The sequence below is a fragment of the Tachypleus tridentatus genome, chromosome 6 (genome assembly GCF_004210375.1).
Source record: "Tachypleus tridentatus isolate NWPU-2018 chromosome 6, ASM421037v1, whole genome shotgun sequence".
Taxonomy (NCBI): Eukaryota; Metazoa; Arthropoda; class Merostomata; order Xiphosura; family Limulidae; genus Tachypleus; species Tachypleus tridentatus.
In genome coordinates this window covers 81,580,865-81,607,905 of record NC_134830.1, presented here as the reverse complement: position 1 = coordinate 81,607,905, position 27,041 = coordinate 81,580,865, and the positions used below count along the sequence as shown (strand labels likewise).

The following is a 27,041-nucleotide window of genomic DNA, read 5'->3' as shown; positions in this document are numbered from 1 at the left end:
TGCAAAATATTCATACATGCTGATAATAAAGATGTGTTCAGAATTGGAATTTGAAATTTTCAATGTACTTGGAAAGTAAAGGAGTTCCAGGTACACCTAGAAAGACATGCATCAAGGTGTACCTCAGCAAAGTATGTAAATTGTAGTGTTTTGTAACAGGTGAAGAGCCACAAGTATACAAAGGTCAATGATAAAAATTATTCATCACAGCTTCCATTCAACTGATATGGTATCCTGACATTTCGAAGTTGCAATTTCACAGCCGCAATTTTGCACCCGACTCTTGGCAGCCAACAATTTCGCACAAAGGAAAATTGGCAATGGATGATTACCCAGCCAAGCAATACATAGTTATGTTTTGGTGTTGTTCATGATGTTACTAATGTTAACTTAACAACAAATTAACATCCGTTTGAAAATTGACATCACTATAAAACCTGGAAAAAAAACATATAAAACGTCTATGTTTACTGTTAGAACTTCAACATAGTCTTTTCGTTAAACTTTCACTGATTTATTTTAAAACAGTTTCAAACAGCCTATTAGTAACATAATGAACAAAACAGTAACTTACGTAACATCAAACAGAGGAAAGCTGAAGGCATGCAACAATGGATATGTTTATTTATTCGATAAGGGTAGCAAGAAGGAAATCAGGTAACTTTCTACATGTGTGAAAATTACAGAACTTTGCACTGCCCATCACAGATTCATGTCCGAGATGATACAGTTACAGCTCACCTCAAGGAGCACAGCCACGCACCTGATGGACCAAGAAAATCCGTCCTGGAAGTTGTATCTGCAATTAAAACACAGGCATGTGCTACAGCAGAGCCACCTATTACCATTTTGGCTAACAACACCACCACAGTAGCAGCAGCTGTTGCAGCAAGCCTACCACATGTGCACAATCTCAAGCACATGATACAGCAGATGCGCTTAAGACAACAGCACATTCCACGACAACCTGATTCCTTGGAAACTATGGTCCTGCCTGAACACTTCACTCGCCTCCTGGGTGTGAAATTGTCCGTTGCCAACGAGCTCAGCTGTTAAATTGTTGGCTGCCAAGAGTTGAGTGCGAAATTGCGACTGTGAAATGTCGTAGAACTAACTGGTACATACCTAAGGAAGTGCAGAATGAAACATATGAAGATATACTGGTCAAGTTTCCTAGGGATTTCTATGTAATCAGACTGTTGAAACAGGACATAGGAAACTATTGTCCTCATACTACTGATATTATGAAAACCATTCAGGGTGATTTGTTTGTTTTTGAATTTTGCTCAAAGCTACTCAAGGACTATCTGCACCATCCAGGGTGGAGTGCTGTGTTTTGAACATTACAGCCTTAGATAGAATCTATTGCAGTGGAACTAAACTGCAGGACTATTGTCAATATGCATGGTAATCAGATAGAGCACTATAAGATATGGTGTATGAACTGCAATGACAATAAAATGCTCCAAAATTGTTTTAATATAACATATTCAACCCCTGTATAAATGTGAGATAGATATTTCTTTTTTAATTTGAAGAAAAAAACACATGCAAATTAATTTCTTTTCAAGAAAAAAGTAGTTTGTTTAGTTTTATGATTATGTATTAAGTTAGAATTTTTGAAAATAAACTTAAAGTAAACTATATTACCATCTTGACCACTTCTACTATAGTATGGAACAGAACAAGTTTTTCATTCTTCACATGGCCAAAAACACTGCTAACAGTGAGGGTATTCAACTGATGAACCAATGTATTTTAATCACTATATTAATTACTGGGGTTATATTACAATAAAAACAACAACAATCTAAAAGAAGTGGCCAAGAAAAAGATGGTCTACTCCTTGATAATGTTATTATTCTGTTATATCTTTCACTAAATAACAGAAAAATATGTTAAAATATAATTTTTTAGAATGCATTTGAGATTTGTTCAAATATGGTCTCAAATCCTAATTTAACACTGGCTTTTGTAAATACCTGAACTTTACATGATTTTATTCCAATTAGCCTACAAAATATTCAAACAAGTTTCTCTGCAGTTGTGGAGTTATGAAAAGGTATCTTAGAAATAACAGAATTGATGTTATGGAGTAGCTAGGTCAATTACCTAATATCACTCCCATTGAAATTTATGGGCTGTGTTAAACCAATTAATGAAAAATCACAAGCCAAACACCCAATATAAACTTTTTGAATAACTCAAAGAAGGCTGGTAGTCACTCACTCAGGAATTACTGCGAAAATTCATTGAAAGTGTGCCACACCAATGAAGCAGTACTGAAATCCAAGGGAATGCTGACTAAATATTAACTTGTGAAACTGTTGTATATTATTTTGAGTCTCATTTTCATGTTTAATTATTGCAGAGAAATGCCTTTGATCATTTTGGAGGCTAATTGGAATAAGAAGATCTAACAAACTACAACAGATGCTCAACACTTTTCATTAGAACATGCAACTAAAATCATGAAAAGTTCAAGTATTTATGAAAGCCAATGTTTATGATCTGAGATCATAGCTGAACAGATCTTGTCAAGTGCATTCTAAAAAACATATAGTTTTGTGTATTTTTTTGTTATCTAATAAAAGATATAACAAATTAACAGCATTTCAAGGGGGAACACTTATTTTGTCCATCCACTGTATATCTCCAGAATATATTTTTATTAGCTCAACATTTTGATATTACTATTTTGTCAGTAACTATTGATATTCTGTAAGTTCACTAATCTAGATTAAACTATACTGGGACAATATCATAAGTCAATTGAATATAGATCATATTGAAATGATATAAAGCATTCTTGAATTTAAACGTCTGAAACAAACCAACGATGGTAATTAAATACATTACATACATGAAGTTCATTTCCATCAACACTGTTTATGAAGTAGTTTATGCTCTAGTGTATATAAGAGAAACTTGCTGACCCATAAATGATAAGGTATCTGAACAGATACATGAAATCTAAAATCTCAATACTAACAACACTATTACTGAGCACTACAGAAATTCTAGAAGCATTTCAACAGATGTTATCTAAATGTTGCAGTTTCCTTGGCTGAAAGATTAAAGAATAATTTTAATCCAGAAAAATAAGCCTAAAGTGAAGAAATATAAAGGCTGACCTCTAGTGATAGAGACATTAATGTTATTTTTAAGATTTAAATATGTTTGAACTTTGACAAAATCTATACGTTTTCATAATGGTTAAAATATCTTTTTCAACATTGTTTTATGTATGTATTGATATAATAGATGAATTATAGCTATGAATACAAAATTTAAGATTTACTTTATATACATAACACACCTCATTCTAAGTCCTATGATTTTAATAGGTTAATTGTTGATTCACTCATTTATTTTCCACTGTTGGTTCAGTTTGTTTGAACATTTTAAATTCAAGAATGCTTGATATTCTAAATCTATAAGACTTGGCACCATTTTTCAAATTTATTTCTGCATTGATACTGAATTACATTCAAAATTTAACTAAAAAAGTTACTATCAATGTATATTAATGAAATTAATACCATCATGTACATTATAATTCAGAGTTTTATATTATCTACGTTTTCACTCCTTTATTTTAAAAGAAACGTCTAAAACAATAATTAAAAAGTGTACATTTGGGTACCACAGGATCTTCTCACAATTACAGTTTCTCAACTTTAAGAATTAGTACAAAATAAATTATGTGTGTGTGCACTGCAGACACTTCCTTCAGATGTCCAAATTACACCATACACATGTTGCTACTTATTGTCTCAAGCACTACAAAGGATCTCTTTCCCATAAAACTGTTGTAAATATTTCTTTAGTTTAATGTCAGCTACACCTACTCGCAAAATAGAAGCTGTGTTAATAAGTGACAGTTTTAAGTTGATTGGAATGCTTATTACCAACAGAAAGAGCAATTCACTTTTGAAGTATATCACTTTGATAGGAAATGTGCATTTATACATTCATTTTCAAACAGGGTGAAATGTTGCAAACTCTCTTTGTTAACCTGAAGGTTGAAACATTGTTCTTTACTTTATTTTAATAAAAGTTTTAATACCCATATCAGCCATCTTGAGATATATGTCACCTGAATTGTGAAAGCTTATAAACATAGGACATGAGCAAGCACCACCTTATTTAGGCAAATATTTCTCAGCTAAGAGCCTACAGATAATAATTATAAAACCCCATGGGTACCAGGTGATGTATAGATATAAATAATAAATTACAAATAATTGGAAAGGATAATTAAAAACAAACCATAATTGGAAAGATACAGATGTGAAATTATGCACTTGACACAAAGATATTTGAAGACTATAAAAGAGTTAAAAAGTAAGTACATATTTTCATTTGTCAATTTTGAACATTTCATTGCACTGTACATTGATGATAATACTTAAGAGTTAGTGATATAATGGAGAAAATGAAAAATAAAATACATACATTTATCTCAAACTTTTGATGTTTATTTAGCAGGTTCTAGAGATTATGAAATGTAAAACTAAGATAATGAATGGTACTTTCATACTTCATATAAAATTCACCTTGCAGGTGAACTACTCAGAGTTTGAGCACAAATAACTACATTAAATAACAAAATGTTTTATTAGAAATAGTAAAAAAAAATCAAAAATATATATTTTATTTTCCTGAAACCATACAGTTTTAGGAATGTTCTTATTAAATTGTAAACAGTTTCATCTATTAGTTTTATTTTTGGAATAAAATAGAATGAGAGTGTTGTTACCTACCAGGAATATTAATACCCAGTAGCCATAGGGTTAACATGACCTGATCCATTTAGACATGTGTATTAATGTTTGATTAGCAGATGATGATATACCAATTTTATTTCAACTAGATTAGTGAACTTGAAGGATAACAATGGCTCCTGACAAAACTGCAATAGTGAAATATTGAGTTAATAAAGATACAACCTGGAGATACAGGTTGTTATTTTATTTACCTTAACAGTAATATTTCATAATAAACTCCAGGTTACATTAAAAAGTTTAGAATAATAATTACTGGGTGAATTTTTAGTTTTCCTCATGTAGGTTGCTTGTTTTGATGGAAAGTTAATAATAAAACAGAATGTTTTCTTCATATTTCTGGAGATGTTAAGATATAAAAACTATTTTCCACTCAAAAGAAGGTAAGAGAAACAGTATGGAATCTGACAAATTTATGTGAAATGGCTGAATTGTAAGTCTCTTTGAAATAAATAAAACTGAATTTTGATGAGATACTTCCCCATAAACCCAAATATTTTATGCTTTATTTTTGATGATAACAGACAAAATTAAGTTGTTGTTTTTTTAAATAAATCTTTTGTTTGTGTAAGAATTAGCATAGAAGGTAGAACAAAGTCCAAATATGCATATAATATCCCAGATTTGAGATGTGGTGAATGTGAAAAAGAATACAAGGTAAAATATGATAGTGGTAAATTTGGAGTTGTTGTTTTTTCAATCATCTAGTGTTGATTGCAAAATAATATTTCAATATTTAATTTATGCATAACAACAGTACATTTAAAAATTGTTCTTTGTTCTATTAATTAGGGTATATTTTCTTTGTGATGTTTGCTACAATACCTTCTAGGTTTATGATCATGACAGCATATATTTTGAAAAAGTGTAATCTGTTATATTATTATTCTTTTACTCATAAACTAACTTGCACAAACTAGCAGCATGTAAAACTTGGGCTGTGTATGCAAAATCTATAACACCTGGTAAATACATGCAGCACTTACAATAACTGGTTAATATGTGCTAGCATACATAACACAGTTTGTGTATAATAAGATATCTAAAATAAAGTTATATAATTTATGTAATTTTAAATGCAGGAATAGTTCAAAAAGTTATCACAAAAATTTAGTCTCACTTTTAAAAATTATGTGTCCCTTAAGGTACTCTTTTATTTATATACAGACATTTTTAAATTCAATTTTATTTGCATTCTTTGGTTAAATATTTTTCATTCAAAGACTGTAAAATATTCCCATCTTTGCACTAACTTAAAACAATGTTTCATTGTCATGCATTATTTTGCTATTGTTTAATTTTTAAAAATGTCCTTCACCTGAAAAAGAGCTCATAAACAGGCAAAAAAGCCTATAAAAAATAATGTGATAGCTGGGAAGTGTATTAAGTCTTAATGTGGCTTTATATTCATACAAAGAAAAACAAAATCCATAAACTGTAATTGTCATGTTAGCTTTAGCAAAATAGTTACTTGTTATAGACTATACAATACTATTATTTTCAGAACAGCACTGAAATTCTTATAAGATCTTAAAAAATACCTAGTATGGAAATAAATCCAATAAATAAATTCTGAACAATGAAAACCAAACTTTACTGATTTGAAAATTGCACTGCAGCTTTTTCTTTTAAATTCACATCTTGTACCTAATGTTATTAAAACAAATAGGAAATTCTCTAAATGCATAACTTAGTTGGAATTGCTTTTAGGTATCCTCAAAAAAAGTTTGTGTGATACATTTTACTTTCACATGCACAAACTTTGCACTTGACTGGCTGTTGAATATGGTAGATGTTCTGGGTATGCATTTTACATTTTCAAGACTGTAGAACATAAAACTTTCTGAAAACATTCAGATAAAAGCAGTTGATATAACTAAAAGCATAAAGTTACATTCTAAGACTACTTTTCATTGGCTACTTACCTCTTGCTCCCAGTAAAAGACCACCTAAACCACCAACTGTGATCACGATAGCTCTTGGTATAGCATTGTCATCATGAGTAATATAATCATAAGTACCTATGGTAAAAAAATAGATAAAAGTAACTTTATTTCAGCTCTATTAAAGAAAACCGATTATATGTATATAGCTTTCAGTAAATTTACCTCACAATATTGGCAATAAATTACCATTTTTATTTTTCAAATCAAAATTAAGTATGAATCTTATATGTTATCAACAAACAAAAGTGAAACAGTCATCAAGTGTCTAGATCAGAGTGATACTTGTAGATAAAGTCTTAGAAGACTAATCACAAGACTAGTTCACATTCATTGTAACTGAGCTACATTTGTAGAATAAATTAATAGTCAGTACTCAGTTGTGTGAATATTTACCAGTGAACACCAACAAACATAGTTTTTGCATAATACTAGTACGTAGCATTGGAACATGAACTATATTTGTAAATAATTTTTATTGCACTTACTAGATTTTACCAAGTGAGAAGATAATAACATCCTAAATCATTACTTTGACCAATCTTAAAGCTATAAGAATAGTCTGAGAACTTATAGAATTTATTTATGCTGATATGTTGTTATAAGAAAGGTGAAGCTTTGTTTTAGTTTATAGATTAAGTAACTGAAGTGACTATGAAGCATCAAAACAACTATACAGTAAGAATAAAACTTGTGTTACAAAATACTTTCTATAAATAAAGAATCAAGACCAAAATTACAAGAAAAGGTATGCCTTTAACACTATCACAATGAGTAAGTGCAAGACATACATTAATGAAGGTCAGACATCTTCAAGCATGAAAACTAAAAAAAAAAAGTGTTACTAAATCTGAAACTAAACAAAGACTTGATTAAATACTGAAGATAGGAGGTTTCAGTGAAAATGAAGATGATGTGGCTAATTAAGCTGCCTTTGCACCTGGCAACTAAACCTTTGAAGATACTAATTTGTTTAAGTTACATATTTTTTCAACAACTCCACATCATTCAAACATAGGAAGTTTTGCCAATCTTATGATAACAGTGTAGTACAAGCCAAAGCAAACCAATGAAGATAACTGAATGTCCACACCAGTCAACTAATCTCCAGTATGTACACATCCAGTCCAACAACACACACTGAAGTGAGGAAGTTGAAAACTTTGCAACTGTTTCACTAAAATCAGTTGTCAACATACAATACCATCAGCACAACCACAAAAGTTGTAGAAGAAAGTGATGATGTAAATTTCTTTGTTAACAGACAATGCTATAAACAACAAAAAGAGTCTATCAGTTAGTTCCCTTAGCTTAGTTCAATATATTTAGCTACTACAATGGCATTTCTTACAGTACGAACTGTCTTACAATTAATGCTCCAAAATCATGATACAAAGGAAAGACATTGTTGGAAATGTACAATGTTTCCATCTTCTCAAGAAGTTATTCACTAACATACAAACAGTAAAGAAATAAACAAACAACATTTTTCTAAACTGTTCAATGGAAATACAGTGGAGTTCCATCATGCTTTGCATTACAAGTCTGTTACGAACAATATTTCCCTCTAGTAACATTCGAAGAAACCACCCATACCATAGTAAAAGTGACCAAGGCCATAATAAAGAATAAAAATAAGGTAAATAAAAAAATTGGGAATTTAGAAAACAGTAAACAGGGATGTTAAAAAGAAAAAAGGCTGGAGATACTGTTGACATTATTTACTTAAACTATAAATCTCTATTTTAACTTTACCAAATGTAATTTTAGGTAACAGCTTTTTTATTTATCTTGTTTGCTAGCTTTTTTAGTGCTCAATTATGGGAAAAGGATTGCTTGATATAGTAGCTGCAGCTGAAGATTGCCAAAGAAATTTGTTTAAGAATATAGTGAGCACTTAGTTTCTGTATATTATACACTTAGAATAAAACAAAACTTTCACTATCACATATAAAATATTACCAGCAGAAAAGCAGCCATTTCAAATAAAACATTGCTTAAAATAAATATCATTTAAAGTATTTAATATTTAATATTATGCATATGTTTTTTTCACTCTTTTACTTCATATGTAATGCAGGGGTTGGCTCCTTAAAAACACCAATTGTATAGTGTAAAAAGCACTGAATTTCTACATGTTACAGCAATCTAATATTTATCTATTATTGGCTGGTAATTTCTGTTTCATCCTGTACTTAAGCTTTGTAACTCTCCAATTATGGAATCAGTCCCAGGGATAGAGCTTATAACCATTTTTTGCTTGTTATAGCTTTCATTTTATAACTTTTAATAAAGGAAGCATATTTTCCCAAAATTTTACAGATTATCAGCAAACATTACAAGCTGATTATACACAAAATATCAGATTTTTATTAAGTTTAAGATTTTTCATGTAATAATTTTCTTATGCATTTTTTCTTTTTAAGATTAAAAATACTTTTTAAATCAGAAAATTATGAAATTTCACATGCAAAATTTTATAACCTCCTGATAATCTCCAGGTAATTACCAAACATTTTTGTTTAGAAAAACCTTTGTATTTTACATGTTATTTTCACTCTTATATATCTTCGCAAATGTTTGATTGATTTGGCTGACCAAAAAAAATTATACAAACTGCAATGGCATATGGTACTTACAATTGTGTTACCATAGTGAATAGTATAAAACTCACTTTACACAGTGATGAGTCTTGGCTTTATTTTAGTGGACCAGTATTTTATAAAATACAATCATATTTTGGCTATAATTCATTACATATTTAAAAGTATTATTACTATTTGCAAATAAATTCTTAATTTTCAGTTATTTTTTAAAACATACAGCAGTAAATAAAGAACTCTAGAACTAGAAAACAATGATATTTTCTACTTACAAACTGTGTTCTCATTTGATACATGCTGCAATTTGCTAAGCCTTGTCAATTTTCACTTATATGCAAAAGAAAATTTTTTTAGGTTTCATATATGCATTTATATATATACAAAAATTACCATATCAATACCACACAAATCTGTTGTAATTTATCAGGCTTAGTAACTAAACAGCATTTGGGTCTTAAAAAAATACAATATTTTGAAGAACATCTTCACTTATCCCTACCTTTTCAGATTGAAGATAAAGTAAAAAATCTTGGAAAATTTCAACCTTCTAAAGCCATAAAACTATGGAAGGGGGAGGGGACTCTGAGCTCTTGATTGATAATAAAGTTATGAAAGAGCAAAGCATATGTGTATGTGTTTTCTTATAGCAATGCCACATCGCATTATCTGCCGAGCCCACCTAGAGTTATCAAACCCCTGTTGTAAATCCATAAACTTACTGCTGTACCAGTGGGGGACTAAAGCAGATGTACATAAGAAAGTATTTCCAAAAGTAGAAAAAGTGGGTGGGGACATTGTGTTTGACTGACTGAGATATGACATCTCAACAAACAGAAAATATAGAAGGTTCTTATTTTATATTCTAGATTCTCAGTATCAGTAATTTGAGTTTTTAATTCATAACAAACTACAGAGTATGTATTTAGACATCACAAACACCTAATTTGAATGACAGCTGCATTCAACATACCATACAATACATAAAAATTGATATTTAGAATTTTTTAATATTTACTGTTAAATTAATAAGTTAACTAATTTATACTACTACAACTTGTATAATGTACCCTTTTGATACCAAACCTGTTGACAGACATTTATAAAATAGTAGTTCATATACAAATATCATGACATGCTCTTTCAACCCTGAACAGAGGAATACACCCATGGTGAGAGGGTTAAAATAACACTATAATTTGTAAGAAAGCTAACTTCAAGAGATAACAATAACATTGTTTACACTAGAAAAAACAATGTATTTTTCCCTACGTAAAACACAGAAGAAACAAAATGACTTGTCAATACCTGTATGACATTCTCAGCATCTTATTTAGTACTCTAACAAGGTTTTGGTGCATTACACTAAGCTGTTTTTGTTGGAGGCCAACAAGAGAATAATAATAAGAATTACAGGTGGGCCATTTTGTGCGGATTTTCTTTTCAAAAAGTCTATCATGCATGCTTTTTTGTCCATTTTTATATGCATACAGCCTTAGCAGCAGTCAATAGTAAAGGTTTTGAAGTGTTATTTGAACTGAGTATTTAATGTTTAAGGCACTTTTTGCCTGAACGTTCTATTACGGTTTTGTGAAATTTCTTGCAATCCCTATTATAAACCATTATTATGGTTCATAATGGCATCTTCTAGTTAAAATTTGAAACATTTGTTGAGCTTTTTGAATATCTCAGGTTAATCAACACCACTGAATCAGATGCCACAATAATGAATTTTGCTGATGAGAATTAAATACCACCTGATTTGGCTTGGTTAGCAAAGAAAATCTGTAAGCCAAACCATTTTTGTAAAAAAATAACTTGAAAGTAGAAATACTGTTCATTTTCACATGATGCAAAATTATTTTAGGATGTTTTCACTTAACACAGTAGTCATTATGCTTAGCCTCACTCCATTTTCTGCTACAATCAAGCAATTTTTAGCATACATGTTGTATTATAAAAAGGACAACAGAATTATTTCAAAGAGGTTTGCATGATGATGCAAACAGGACACCATATGAACAATTGACTCTATAAGAAATAAAACTGGATGCTAAGCCCATGAACAATAATATGCCACTTTGACTAACTGACTTTAAAGTGAGTGTTAATCTTTTAAAGAGATTATCACATCCATGAAAAAGGAGAATGAAGAGGAATGAGAGAAGAATGAAGATAAGACTGAGAAAGTCATTAAGAGTGGAAACAAACCCAAGAAGCAAATGGAGAAAAACCATGTCAGAATTGAAAAACAATTATAACTAAATTTTTATTTAAAAAAAACAACTTTTATATCCTATCTAAACATAAATTTACATTTATTTAAAAGTTCATGCAATGTATCATTATACTCGATTAAAAACTTTTTAAACATATTTCAAGTTGATATAGAAAACAAATTGAAGTGATTTTTTTTGTAAATAATGTAATTACTTTGGTATTAATTATCTTACACTTGCATACATTAAAAGAACATTTTTTTGTAAAGTATAAATACTCCTTCATTATTACAGCCATTAAAAAGTGTTTAATTATCAAAATTTATATAATAATACTGTAATGATTTTGAATAAATACTTCATTTGTGTTTTAAGGTTCATCTCAAAACATTTAAAACCATATAGTCTTCCTTTAGTTACAGAAATGCACTAAGGCAGTGGTTCTTAACCTGGGTTCATTTGAACCCCAGGGGTTCGGCGAAGGTCAAGACACACACACTGTCCGTTCTATTCACCCCACTTGTATGATTCATAACATCATGCTCCACTTGGCCATCATTGGCTGCGGCTGATCACGTCACATCACTTGGCCTTAATATCTGTGCTGCAGGGAACTTCGTGTGCTTAGCAGTCGACTTGTGACTGTAGTAATTGTGTATCATTTGTGATTTTTTTCCTAAACTTTTAACCCCTTATACTATCTATGTCAAGCAAAAACAGAAAGTGGTCGGATGAATATATACAATATGGATTCACGTGTATAACGAAACATGATGGGAGTCAGTGTCTTCAATGCATGATTTACAATGCCAAGTTGAGCAATTCTAGTCTAGCACTGGCAAAACTAAGAGACACTACCTAAAGCTGCATGGAGATGGGAAATACAAGAACACAATGCTTGCTGAATTCAAGGTAAAGAGAGCCAGGTTCAATGAAAAGGCTACTTTACTTGTTCTTGGCTTTGTACCCATCGACAAACCAATCCTCACAGCATTGTACAAAGTTGTGTACTTGATCGCAAAGCAGGGCAAACCACATACCATTGGTGAAGCACTCGTAAAACCAACTGTGTTGAAGATGGCGAATATCATGCTGGGAAAAGCTGCTGAAAATAAGTTATTCCAAATTCCTCTTTCAAATGACACCAGCAGCAGCAGAATAGATGACATAAGTGATGACATCTTGGCTCAAGTAGTTGCAGATCTGATTTCAAGCCCAGCAAAATTCAGCCTTCAACTCGATAAGACCACCGACGTTTCCAATTGAAGCCAGCTTGTTGTATTTGAGTGCTATGTGAAGAACAACGAGATAAAGAAGATTTTTTATTTTGTAAGCCTCTTACAACAACAACTGAGGCAGCTGACATGAAGAAACTTGTGGATAACTTCTTCAGAGACAACAATCTTTCGTGGGATATGGTTTCTGCAGTTTGTTTGGACGGAGCTCCAGTCATGCTGGGATGAAACTCTGGTTTAGCTGCACTGGTGAAAGCTGATACACCGCATCTTCAAAGAGTTGTGTAATGAAATGGGCTCTGAATTTGAGGTACTTCTGTACCATTCTAACGTTCGGTGGTTATTCCAGGGAAAGGTGCTTAATCGTGTTTTTGCCATGCATGTGGAATTAGCCCTGTTTTTGTGAGAGCACCAACACTGTCATGCAGATTGCTTCGAAAAATATGAGTTCATTCTCATTTTGGCATACATGACTGATGTCTTCAATGCTCTCAATCATCTCAATCAACAGATGCAGGGTGGTGAAGTCAACATCACTGAAGCGGAAGAAAACCTGAAGGCTTTTCAAAAAATGGTACCGTTATGGAAATGACGAATAGGGAATGATAACTTCGCAAACTTTCCCCTGCTGGACGACTGTGTAAGTAAGGTCGAAGATATGTCTGAAATCGGAGACATTTCTGTACCCGGGGAACTGAAGCAAGCAATTGCCATGCACTGAGATGAGCTCGCAAAGTCTTTCGACAGATACTTCCCAACCAGAGTCATATCCAGCATGGGTAAGACAGCTGTTCATGTTTAGTTTTGCAACAGCAGATGTCAATGATGAATACCTCGATGAAATAATTCAACTTCAGCAGAGCCAGGTTCAACAGCAACTTTTCAGAACAACAACGCTCTCAACGTTTTGATGTCACCAAATCGTATTGTACCCTCTTATTGCTAAGAAAGCCCTTGAGATACTCATACCGTTTGTTACAACTAATCTTTGCAAGCAATCCTTTTCGAGGATGGTAGACATGAAAACAAAGAAAAGGAACAGGCTTTGTTGCAAAAATGATATGAGAGTGACAATTGCCAAGGTGAAGCCACGTATTTCTGAACTCGTCTTTAAAAGGCAACAGCAAAAGTCACATTGATTTGCAGTAAATATTCACTGAGTTATGTTTTTGTTTTTGTGTGAAATTCATGTTTTGTTAGCTTTGTTCTTTGAACACAGTGATATTGTGTGCAACTGATGTATGGTTCATTTTGTGCACTAATAAAATATCTATTTATGTTTTGAATTTGAAAAAATCATATTTTATTTTTCCAATTATGAAGGGTTCAGTGAATGCAAGTACGAAACTTCTGGGGTTCAGTACCTCCAACAAGGTTAAGAACCACTGCACTAAGGTATACTTACTGTAGTGGGTACTTACACAATTCTTTTAAAGTTACCACGCATTTTACACTACTAAATAAATACTAAGTAAGATATGGCTAGTTTGCAACACTGTGAATATGAAAATTTACGGTTTGCATCCTATTAAATATAATGAATGAAATGAATCCAATGAGGAAGGCAATGGAAAGACTACTTTCTCATGACAGGTGCAATAACTTCATGAGTTATTCTGTCCAATTATGCTGAGTTAATTTTATGAGTTGTTTCAAAAAATATACTATGAAAGAAATGGTACTGATTTGCATAATCATTATTTTGACTTTACTTCACTGGAAGTTCTTAAATTATTATGTATTACAAGTACAGTATTTAAATAACCTATAGTATAAGCAGTTTCAGTTGAAAAATTTTATTTTTCTAAGAGTGTGATCAGTTTATAGAATGAGTTGCAACTGGCAGCACTGGTGACTAGCACCTTGTGGGAGTTTAAGAATGGGATCAATGAGTTTCTGAAATGTAAAGAGTGGGTTATCAAACTGACCCTCATAATGGTTTCTAACTATGTAGATATACAAATATATAATACTTTGTTCACTTTTGTTCCAAACTTGATGCTAACACCACAAGCATAGTTATAATGACACAAAATAACATGGAAATTACACATGAAGTTTTTTCTAAATACAAAAATATCTAAGTTTTATTTATAAATTTAAAGTATAGTGATACTGTATCTATTATACTCTAGAAAGTCTACTACATAGGTTTCCATTATGGATAAGAAATTTGTGCATTTTTTTGTTTTCAGAAAAATTTGGATGAATATAAAAACACAGTTTATTCTTGAATTTCATTTATAAAAGAGGAGAAAAATACATTAATTAAAAATGTAAAAATATCATAAAACATACTTTTTGAATGTGCTATGGCAGTTTCATATATCTGAGAGACTCGTTCCCTAGTTCCCTAGAGATAAGGTTAGAAAACATTTTCAACAATTTAAACATCCAACATTCATTTTTACATACACTTTCACACACCTTAATATTTTAACAGCATAATATAAGTTGTTGTCACGCATTAATAAAAAAAAACAAGTAAAATAAAAAGTTACAATTTCAACATCAGATAACGTCTGTAATATAAACCTGTACAATTCTGAATTTAGCTAAAACATTACACACATTTTTACTTGTTATAACAATCCACAAAATTAGAAGACTTCTTTTAATAAAATTTTCTCACAAACTATCTTAATGCCAACGATATTAATTTCTGAAACCAGACTATCAGAAATGAAATATGTCTTATTTTGCCTTTTTTATTCATTTAATTTCGATAACTGTTGGCTTTGCAAATAATGCTTTGGTTATGATTGACATAGGAAAGTGCACCATGGGAACACACTGTTCTGCAGTGATACATTTACAACAGTGGTAAATGCACTTTATGTGAAAAGAAGCATATCACATTCAATGATTTATCTAATGGTTTTAAATAATTTAAGTGTATTGTACCTAGTTATAACATTAGTCACTGAAAAATATATTTTCCATCTCTGATTCTCATAGAAATGAACGTAAAAAATTGTTGCCATTAAGTATATAATCAAAACATACATTTTTTTTAGACATAGACTACTAGAAGTTCAGAAACCGATAATTTAGAGGAATTTTATAATGTAAACTTATATGTGACACAAATTAATGGTCACAAAACTATGGTGGAAGCTAGTAACTGCTGTATTCCATTTACATAATAAAATGTCTATAACCATGAATTAATTTTTTTCCAGAGTTAAAATATGAAGACATTCAAGAACATGCTAACTTGGCAATTTCTTGTATGTTTAGCATACAAATTAGGGGTAAATGTATCATGCCCTTACAACAGTACTGTTATATGCAGGAAGATATGCCAATCATATATCAATCATATTTTATAACAGTTCATACATTTAACTTTTAGAAATATGGCTTACATTTATTGTTATCTATACCTCTTTTAAACAGATTTAAAAGAACCCTACACATTTTATAATTAATTCTGTATCAGAAACTTACAATCATCTAATACAAATATTGAATCATCAATATCAAAAATGAATAAAACATGTAATAATTTTACATTATATTTCAATTGCTGTTAAACATGCTTTGGAACTTGATTCTGTACAATAATCATTCTTAATTGTGCAAAAATAAAATACTAAAAGTTAGACTACTTTTAGGTTTAAGCAAGCTTAGATATTGACAGGAAAAATTATTTTGATGAATAAACTCAACTGACTTCAACAGTATACAAGTACTGGCCAGCACTCTTTCGCAATGTAGATATTCCTAATTCTAAGGAACTTGGAGCCCTTTCTTCGAGTTCATATTGAATATAGTCATCAGGATCTTCATAAAGAGGAAGCTGAAATAAGTCTCCTTGTCAGACTTTAAACAATAATTCCCAAACATCATGCAGATCAAGACAAAGAATGACCAAAAAGTATGGAGCATAGGCACTTCAGGGAATTTTACAGAAAGTGTTCCACATGCCATCTTTGTAATTTTAAATAAGTCTGGATTATCAGCAAGATTAACTTGATCTTCTCACTCTTTGAAAGTGTCATAATCAGTCATGTATCTGAAATTAAGGAAAGCTCCAAAATACTTATAGTTCCAGACTTTTTGAACATCCTGCATTGCAGTCTCAATATTCCACATGTATATTTCCTAACTATACATTGATGGTTCCAGACTTTTTGGACATCCTGTCTACTTTTAACAAGATTGTTAAAATCAAGTTTCAAAAACAAACTGGTCTTAAAACCATAAAAAAATATAAGTTTGAATCAAAATAACTTTATTATGATTTAAGATAACAACAAAAATTAAATATGAAGACAAGTAGTAGGCTTGTATATTTTAGTTTTAATAATTAATGGACTTCTACATGTCTTCCATCATTCACTATAATTATTTTTATTCTGTGTTCAAATTCTGAGAAAAATATTTTCCAACATAGCAGTAGGGATAGATAAGATAGCCCATTGAATTCAATGTTACAGTTGTTCAAGGTAATTTGGCTTGTTGTCAAAACCTCCAGAAATGAAAATCTAAAGGGGTTAAATTGGGTGAACGAGCAGACCATCAGAAATGTCCTTCTCTACCAATCCAACATTCTAGAAAAATTTGGTTTAAAAGAACTTTAACAATTCAAGCAATGTGGGGTGGTGCTCCATCCTGTTGGAAAATAGCTCTTTGTGAAAGCCAGGAGTATTTTAAGAGTTGTGGAATAAAGAATTCTTGTCGCATGTTCTAGTAAGAGTTCATTAGTCAAAGAAACAAGAGCAAAACAAAAATTAATACAACAAAATAAAACTTACAAGCCTACTATTTGTATTTATATCCAAGTTATCTTGTTATCTAAAATAATAATAGTTATTCCACTTTATTTATGGTATGTTCATTTTTGGATTCTCTGCATAAACTAAAGGGTAAACACTTGATAGATAAACTTTTCTAAAAACAAGAATACAAGTCCATTATAAAATTCAAAGAACACACACATGTATCTACCACCTGAATCAAAGTAAAATATCACATCAAAAATATTTGCTGGAGAAAAATGTTTTAAAGGTTTAATATTGTTACACTTCATCAAATGTTCTTGAAAAAATTATAAGATAAAAAAGCGATAAATATATAAACTACTAATAAAGATGAACATAAAATGAAGGAAAAAAATGCCTGTTTTTCTCCTCTGTTTTCCCAGAGTACCAATTAAGATAATAAAAACATCAAATAACAGAGAAAGCATGTGACGAAGAACAAAAATGAAATTGCAACCATCCAAATCACAAAATAAAAATAACAGTGGAAAAAACAAGTTTCTAAAAGGAAGACATTTACTGTGGATTCAGGAATGTTAACATTTTCCTTACTTGAAAATGTATTTCTCACAGATATCTCTCTGTAAGTAGCAGCTATTCTTTGCACATCCACCTTTGCTATTTTGCACATGCTATAAGCTATTTCCTGCAGAAGACACCTATTTAAATACAAACTGTGCTAGTGTATGATAAAACTGTCATGTAACAACAGGCATCCACCAAAAGGAGGGTGACACTTCCCCCACATATAGTATATTCTCATAAGCATTTACATTTATAATTAACTTCATTTTTAGATGAAACAAAAATAATGTATACCATAAATAGGGAGGAAGAGGGGAAGGCATGCAGAAGGGTAACTACCAGAAATATATTTTCAAGTGAGGAAAATGTCAACTTCCAAAACAATATCCTTACCTCTCTGCACACAGTAGTTACAATTCCATACTGGAGACAAGAAGAGGCTTGTCTAATTGCAAAAACCTTGATGGTCTTACTAGTAGGGCAACATTTGTGAGAAAAACTGCATCCATCTGAAGCAGAGTATACATTTTGCCCAGCTACAAGTAATGAAATTAGAAGGCAAATAAATCAATGTGTTACAAATGAATAGTAGAAAAGTGTAACAACCTGAGTAAGTTGGACACGAGCTGTAGTGTGGCTAGTGTAATGATCATACAGTAAAGTTTGGTATGTGTTCTGTTGTATCATTTACTCACCATGCATTACAGGAAAAGGGGAGAATGTCTTTCCTGCCATAGAAGAAAAGCACCTTGCCTCATCCAGCTGGCCAAACCATCAGGAAATAAGCGTATAATATAACAGGGGGCAAACTGCACTACACTAAGATGGACAATCTTACCTTCTTTCTCACCACATTGTAGTCCCCACTTTGACTCTCTTCAGAGTATACAAAACAAGTAAGTAACACTCCATGTTATTCATTCCAGTGGCTACAAATTGAAAGTGGTGAGGATGCTCCATGTTCTATTTGAAGACTGGCAGGGGGAAAGAGTAGTTTCCATTGGGGAGATACTAGAGGTGTCCAGACCTGATTTGACCTAACCACCTCATAGGTGTTTTACTGGAAAAAGTGCAATAGGTAACTGTGAAACTTAGTTTGAAAAGTCAACTTGTGTGAGCCAAGAAAGAGGTAAGACATACCCTTGATAATAACTTTTTCATGTTAGTCCATAGTGGGTAGAATGTGTAATGAAAAGTGAAAGATACATACACATATCACCTTAGTGGTCTTTTGAATATTACATTTCACATTTTTAGCCAGGGCAAATAGGCTTAATGCTTTCCATTACCTAAACTCAATGTAAATTTTTGGAAGTAAGTATACTTTGTGTGGTAACACCTGCTATTAGGTGGGTTCTAAGAAGTATATCATTTAAGAGTAGAACAAAGATAACAGGTAAGGATATAAAAGATGCACTTATTCATCAGGTGAGTAGACTGGAGAATGGAAACTGCAGGCAGTCAATACCCTGAGGGAGACTAAACTGCTTGATTCCAGAGATAATGGGAGATGTAAGTGTTGGACATAGTCCACATGCCAGCCTGGAAGATTTCATCCAATGGTTATTGAAAGTGCAAGGCCAAAGAGCAACTTAAGTGGGAGATTTCATGTGATGAGACACAATACAGTCTCTAAGCATCTCTATCCAGGGAAGAATATACAACCTCTATGAGTTGACAAATTCATCTTTTAAGCTTTAAGAATGATAGATCCATGGAAGAAGAGGGGTCTCACAACAAGACCAAATGACTGCAGGAATTCTGAAAAGGGACTATGCATGCTGAATAAGACCCGGTTACTCAAATGAGACAAAAAAGATAATCAAGATCACTATGATCATAGAGGACCAAAATCAATGAAATACAAAAAATAATCTTCCTCCTGAGCTGCCCACATCATAGGAACAAGCAAACAGTCAGGAAACAAGATCAAGAAAGATTTTTAAAATAAATTATGGGAATCAAGTGATCAATGGTTCAAAAAAAGCCTAGGTACAAGCACACAGAACCACATTCTGGTTCCAGTCAGCCAAAGGAGTAGGACAAGAGAGACAGGGATGATGAAAGAGGAAGGACCACAACATGATGGAAAGAATGGAAAAAAGAGATGGGATCATGGCAAAAATTCAACAAGTTCTTAGAAAGACTGCTTGACAGCATGATATGGTAGAAACTGACAATCCTTGGTTGAAAAACTAGGTGAGAAGGCCTGAAGGTGTTCAACAGTAGAATGGCATGATGGAAGAAAGTGGTTAATGGACTAGTGATGACAAACACACCACTTTCATTGATAAAAAGAGAGAAGATGGGCAACAGAAATGGGATCAGGAAGTGATACATGGCCTGATAAACCTGACTGATGAAGAAAGGACTGAATAAATCCTACAAAGAGATGACATTCATAGGTGAAAGAGAGATGTATGAGACTATAGCAAAGTGTACACATACTAAAAAAGGCACATACAGAGACCAGCCCTGGCAGAGGGCATCCACAGCCAAAACAGCTGGTTAAGAGTACTATGAACCAAAAAAAGAAGAAGTCTAATGTTGGGAGGAGTGGTGAAGGCATCAAATATTAATGTGTTCAACTGGGAACAGATCCAATGATAGACATGAGGGTGAAGTGATCACTCTGTAGGAGGAATTCTATTTGGTTGAGAGAAGATCTTAATTTAAGTTTAAAGTCCCTGGGACATGACAGGTGTGTAGACAAACCTGTTATAAGTAGATCCATAACCAACTTATTCATAGGCTGAGGTAAGAAACAGGAACATGTCCAATGGACAGCCAAAACTTCCAGAACATTGATGTGGAAAATATACTTCATATGAGACTAAACCCTGAAGATGTGGGTTTGTCTAGGAGATGTACCCAAACACATAAAAAGTATGTTAGTGTCGAGATGGAGATCCAGACAGCATCAACAGTGAAATGCCAACGATAATGTTGGTATGATTCAGCCATCAAAACAGATCCTCTGTTAGAGAATATTGCTGCATAACAAGAGGATGGCAAGAGATATTTCACTGACTGCTGAAAGACTATTGAAGAAAACTCTTGTGAGTAAATGAGCCTTATAGGACAAGATGTTTGAAAGGTGCTAAGAGTCTGCAAAAGAAAGTACAAGAGTAGTAGAGGTAAAAGTTGAGGTAACTAGGTCAAATGGGGAAGGTTTGGCCCAACAAAACTTGGAAGTGAAAAATACTCCAATGTGGACTAAATACTGGGTAAGAGTGAGGAATGAACTTGAAAGTTTTATGAGCCAATCCAGATGGACAGCTTCTTGGAGGAAAAGTGAGATGGTCAATAGAGGTCTCCTGAGGAGAGTTGAGGAAGAGTGAATCATGCATGTAATAATGAAAATGAAGTCAAAGGCTGTGAATGTAGCAAGAAATTGCTTTTATTACTCAGATGAATACACAAGGAGCCAAAGTGATGCCAAAGGGGAGACATCAGAGGTGGAATACACGACCCAAGGCAAAAAACTGAAGAAATTATTGGGAAAACTGGGGATTCACAATGTGTAGAAGGGCATTCAGGATATTAAACTTGGTGATGTATACTCTTCCATTCTGAACTGAGGAATCACTGGACAGTTTTTGATAGAAGAAAAGTTAATAATGGGATGCTAGTCCTTGGCCTTTTAGAGGACTAAAATAAACAGAAGATACCACAGCTTTAAAATACAAAGAGTGGGAAAAGAAGAAATAAATAAGAAAAAGCTTGGATAAAATCTGGAATAATTCACCATGTGAATGCAAATGAGGTACAGAGTCTCGGAAAAAGATACAAGCATTCCTCTTCAGGGTCTGAATTAACTGAGGGGAGTTAGTAATTGATATAGAGTGTGGCAGCAACTCAGTAAGAGATGGAATAGCATGAAGTAGAGGGTTAAAAGTCAGGCCTTGATGTAAAGGAAAAGGTTGGGAGAGATTAGAAATCAATGAAGAAAGAGAGGACTGGTTTCAGGCAGCCTTGACCCAAGCCTCCAAGGCATTAAAAACACCATCATAGATTTCAGGTCAAAGAAAAAGGTGGGATGGAGGTTAAGGTGGCAAGCTGAAACAAGTATCATGCTCCAGAAGGTCCCTAGAGGGGCAGAGGAATCAAGAGGAATTTATAGAGTAATCAAGTAAGCAGGAAACAAGGCAAAATACAAAACCCTTGTTAAGGTACTGAAAAGAATTAATTGTAGATCTCCAGAAAAACTATTAGGATCACAGTCTGTAATTTCAGAGAGAAGATGAATAGATGAAGATAGGAAAACTGATCATTAGAGATAGTTATTTAAGGCAAGGAGTCAGTCACTCAAATGTGTAAAAGTGTCTCCAGGGATGGGAAATCCAAGAATGGAAAAGGGAAGTTACCTGAAGCTATGGCATAGAAATCTTGAAGTTATGGAGGATGTGCATTTAAGAGTGTGAATAAAACTGATCTAGAAACATATCAACAGAAGGAAAAAACCAAAAATTATCCTCAGCTGTGAAGCTTGTAGAAAGAAACAGGACAAACCAAGAGACACACATGAAAGGAAAAGTGAAGAATAAACCTGAGAAATAAAATCCACAGAGATTTGGAGAAAGAACAATGTTCTCTACATGTAAAGAAGAGCCTAGTGCAAACTAGGAGGTGAAAAAATTGTCATCTATGTGGTAGTGTTCATATATTAAATATGCACTTTTGATGTAAGAACAAGGAAATAAACCAATGAAGGTTTTAATGAGCATGTGATACACTGAAAAAGGGTAGTTAAGATTCTGCACAGTCAATTAGTCTCCAGTATCCACAGATGAAGAAGGGTCAGCATTAGCAACATTACCCGAGCTTGTTGTGGTACTCACTGTCACTTGAGAATTCACTGTTATTAAGAGAATTCTTCTGAAGAATTTTTTGTATGCAGTAACTGAAAACTGACATAGGTTAAAATGAATGATTGTAAACACTGGAATACAAATAGTGCAAATATTACTATAATTAACACAGTTTAAACTCTAATAAACAAATCCATTAATGATATTACTAAGGAAAAGAAGGAATTAAGTTTTGAGTGTAAAGAAATGAAGATGTGTCACCCTCCTACTCATGGAGGGCTGCTGTTGTATGATGATTACCTCAAGAACTAGCACAGTTTATGTTGAAATACGTGTCATAGATGAGAAATAATTGAAGGCTAGTGCAAGTGCAAAATCTCAGAGGCAGAGGTATGAGGAACAGCTACTGTTAAGAGTTTGAATTGCAATTAAAAAAAAATACAGAAGAGATAATGTAGTAAATTTTACAAGAAAACATAAATGAAGGGAAATTAAGAAAGGAGCTAAACAATGAAATGTTTTTGAATGAAAATAATGTGACAAGTTTATAAAATCAAAATATTAAAAAACTATTGAAATGTAGGTAGTAATAAATGGAAAAATCACTAAGAGCAAATATGAGACAAATGTGAAATGACACATGCAAAAGATTACTAAACACCCAGTTTCTGAAAACAGTTTTTAGATATAAACCAAACAATAACCATAATTTTTAAGGTTAAGAGTGAAAATTTATTGCTGTTTATATTTTTAAGGAAGAGCTGAACTGAAACAGTTCAAATGTCAAAATTAGTCTAGTAATTAAGAACTTAATTTAGCAAAGCAAAAATGTAACATAATTAGACAATGAATCTAAGACTTTGTTTACAACATTATAGTATCATTAAAAAACATTAGTTTATGTTGATTTCGTGAAAAACAATTGAAAGTAGTCACACAAAATGAAATATAAACAAAATACACATATGGAGAAGTTGTCTATGGCAAAAATGAAACAAGTGTGAAATGTTACATGCAAAAGATATAATAGCTAATGAGTATATACATTATAGTAAAAACTGTTTAATTCTATTATTATAGTTTTAAAAATATATAGGGAACTTCTTCAGATTAACTCTCATGCTAAGGACGTGTCTTAAAGAAACATATTACAGTAATTAATAACTGGTTTACAACAATAATACAATAATTTTAATAAATTATTGCTCACACTTGAGGACAAGTGGGAGATTAGTCAGTATGAAATTTGGGGCAATTAATTCATACACAAAATGTAAGTGTAACAGCTGTTGACCAATGATGATAGTCTAAATTATAAAACATTCAGTAAGAATAATCTTAAATTCAGAAGTTTAGAAAACTAAATCTGAGACAATTCAGTTGAAATGTAATACTAGTCCAATTTTTTTAAACATGCATGTAAAATGACTAAAAATGCAAACAAAATGAAGTTTACTGAAAAATAAACAGATCTGAGCATGAACTACAAGGTAATCATTAACTCAAAGTTAAATAAATTTAGAAAGCAATGATGACAAAAAGTATTTTGAAATTTTAGGAATAGGTTATTAAATGCTGATAGATTATTTTAAATTAGGGGAAAGAGTAGCTCTTTATATAAGGAGAAAGCTGTAAGCTAGTGAAATAGAGGATATTTTGAAGGAAAGTTGAACCTATATATTTTTCATTTAGCAGATATAAAAGTAGAATAATAACAACAGGTAACTGCTATAAATAATCAGAGCATAGAGAAAAAAATAAAAGAGCAACCTTTAAATAAAATTAAAACTGCTTCCACAAGAATGTAATTATCATAGGATCTTTTCATTTCTGGCATTCTGACTGCCAAGCTAAGTCCAAGGGGAATGTTGACAAAATGTTGGAAAAGTTAAAAAAAAAACATTTTATTCAAGATAGAATTGGAAAGAGCCCCATATGAAGCAGAGTCTTTGCAAATTTTCATTTCTGATTATCACTCCATAGGATAGATTTGGTCTGGAAGTGAAAGGCGATGAGCTACCAGATTAAAAGCATCCAGTACATGACATGTAAGAAGATGAATGTGATGTACCTGGATCCAGTATAGAAGATCCAAGGTCTGAAAGCAAAAATCTCAAGACTTGATGTCTCCTTTGTGGTTTATATAAGCCATAACCATAGAGTTGTGAGAATGAACCATCACCAGACTGAGGTGGGCAAGAGAAAGATAGTAAGATAATACCCAATGAACTAACAGCAGTTTAAGAATATTGGTATGCAAGATGAATTTCTGCAAACCAATGATACGAAGTTTTGTAGTTGTTGACCCAAGCCCCCCTTCCCTAAAGGATAGTGTCTGTGAACAGTTAGACATCCAGATTTGTAGGAGGAAGTGGCACACCCACTGTTTTATGGGCTTTGTTGAACCAACACAGCAGATCAACTCTCTGGGAGAAAGGGAAATAGTAGCAGAAAGATGATCCCCTGCAATGTTCTATTAGTTGTTAAGTGTTCTCTGCAGGGATTTCATATGGGCATGACCACAGGAGACTAAAATGGTCATGGAAGACCCCATCCCCAAAAGTGACAGAACTTTTTCAGCATTAAGGGAGCAAGCTGAAAGGGTAGAGCAAGTTAAAAGTTTCATAGAATTGAGGCATAAAGGATAAGAGAGTTTGACTGGCAATGACGTTGAAGAAGACTCCCACATGTACCAAATATTGGATGTGTCAGATGACTGATTTTTTTCAATTATATAAACCAGCAAACTTGGGCTACTACACAAAAGAGGTGGTGAGTGTGATTGGTCAATTCCTGCTTAGAATGAACTAGAAATAGCCAGTCATACATGCAACTCCAGAGTGTGAATATGATGAGTAAAAAACTCAAACTATACAACAAAACATGTATAAAATCAAGGCAAATCTGAAGAAGAGAGCCCAAAATTGTTAAACCACCATGAGATGAATAAACCATAGATAACACTGGGAGTGAAGGGTTATTGGGATATGTATACAGGTACTGTAGACATCCATAATCCCAGAGGAAATTCCAAGGTAGAAAAAACTCCCATAGTGAAATTTTGGAGCTCAATTAAGCAACTGAGGTGCAAGAGATCAATGGCCAGTTACCAATTCCTGGATTTCTTAGGAACCACAAAAAAAAGACAGGAGTAAAATCGCTCTATCAGCTGATAGACCACATTGATAGCCTGCTGCAAAAGCAGCTTCCTGAACCACCTATGACAGATGCTGGTGTGTCATAGGATCTTGTTGGAGAAAAGGAGACAGGGTAGGGAGAAATAGGAGGCAGGGAAAGAAAAGTGAGAACGAGTCCAGTGAAAGAACCTTTATCACCCACTGATCCTTGGCAAAGAGTATCCATCAAGGAAGAAAAATCCAACAATGAAGCTCCCACTGACACTGAACCCACCAGATAGCCATTCTTACTGGAGACAACAGACGATACATCTGCAGTGACCTTGATGAAAAGAAATACCTGGATGGGAAGGAATAAGAAAAGAAGAGGAGAACATAGGACAGGAATAGAAGGCATGGAAGGATCAGGTCGAGACAAATGGCACACAGAAGTTTAAAGAGAGGACTTTTGTCAGACAAATGTTACCAGTGGCTTGAAATAATCAGAAACCTGTCAAAAAAAAAAAAGAGCAAGATTTAAGTCCCTGAGATATGTGCAAATTAACTCAAAACAGAATACAGTCTCTGTTAGTAAGGTCCCCAAAAACAAAGAAGCCACATATATAACAACAGAGTCAAGGAGCAAATACAGACCAAAGTAGAAGAAAAGAGGTAAAGGGTATCAGAAGAAAATCCCTCTGAATTTATTTTTAGAGCCTTCAAAAGAAAATGGATGAAAGACATACCTGAGAAGGGCAGTAATGGTAACACAAAGGTGCAAATATTAGGCATGGATGAGGTTAACATTAGATTCAGAAGTTGCCTCCTGAAGAGGCAACAAGGAATAAAACAACTGTTGATCCAAAAACAGATATTCCATCTGATGTTAAGCTAGGGTGTATTGACCAGAAGCTCTTGGAGGTATAAAGATCCTTTCACATGACTGGGAGAGAATGTGGTCAGCATGTACCTGAATATAAGGAAAGGGAGGAAAACCAAGAAAGGGTTGAGAAGAACGATCATGCAACATCACAATCCT

General features: G+C 32.7%; 1 protein-coding gene across 3 annotated transcripts in view; it reads right to left on the bottom strand.

Annotated features, from left to right (window-relative positions):
* The window catches only part of Mic26-27 (MICOS complex subunit 26/27), a 57,483-nt gene that overhangs the window by 14,324 nt on the left and 16,118 nt on the right, over window positions 1–27,041 (bottom strand). For 2 of the 3 annotated variants that reach the window (XM_076505771.1, XM_076505772.1), the window contains exons 3-5: window positions 16,461–16,586; window positions 15,083–15,137; window positions 6,713–6,808 (exon numbers count right to left, since the gene is read on the bottom strand). In XM_076505771.1, the coding sequence (XP_076361886.1) occupies window positions 6,713–6,808; window positions 15,083–15,137; window positions 16,461–16,586 (277 nt within the window). The remainder of the gene's footprint in view (window positions 1–6,712; window positions 6,809–15,082; window positions 15,138–16,460; window positions 16,587–27,041) is intronic. The other variant, XM_076505773.1, reaches the window with a different exon arrangement.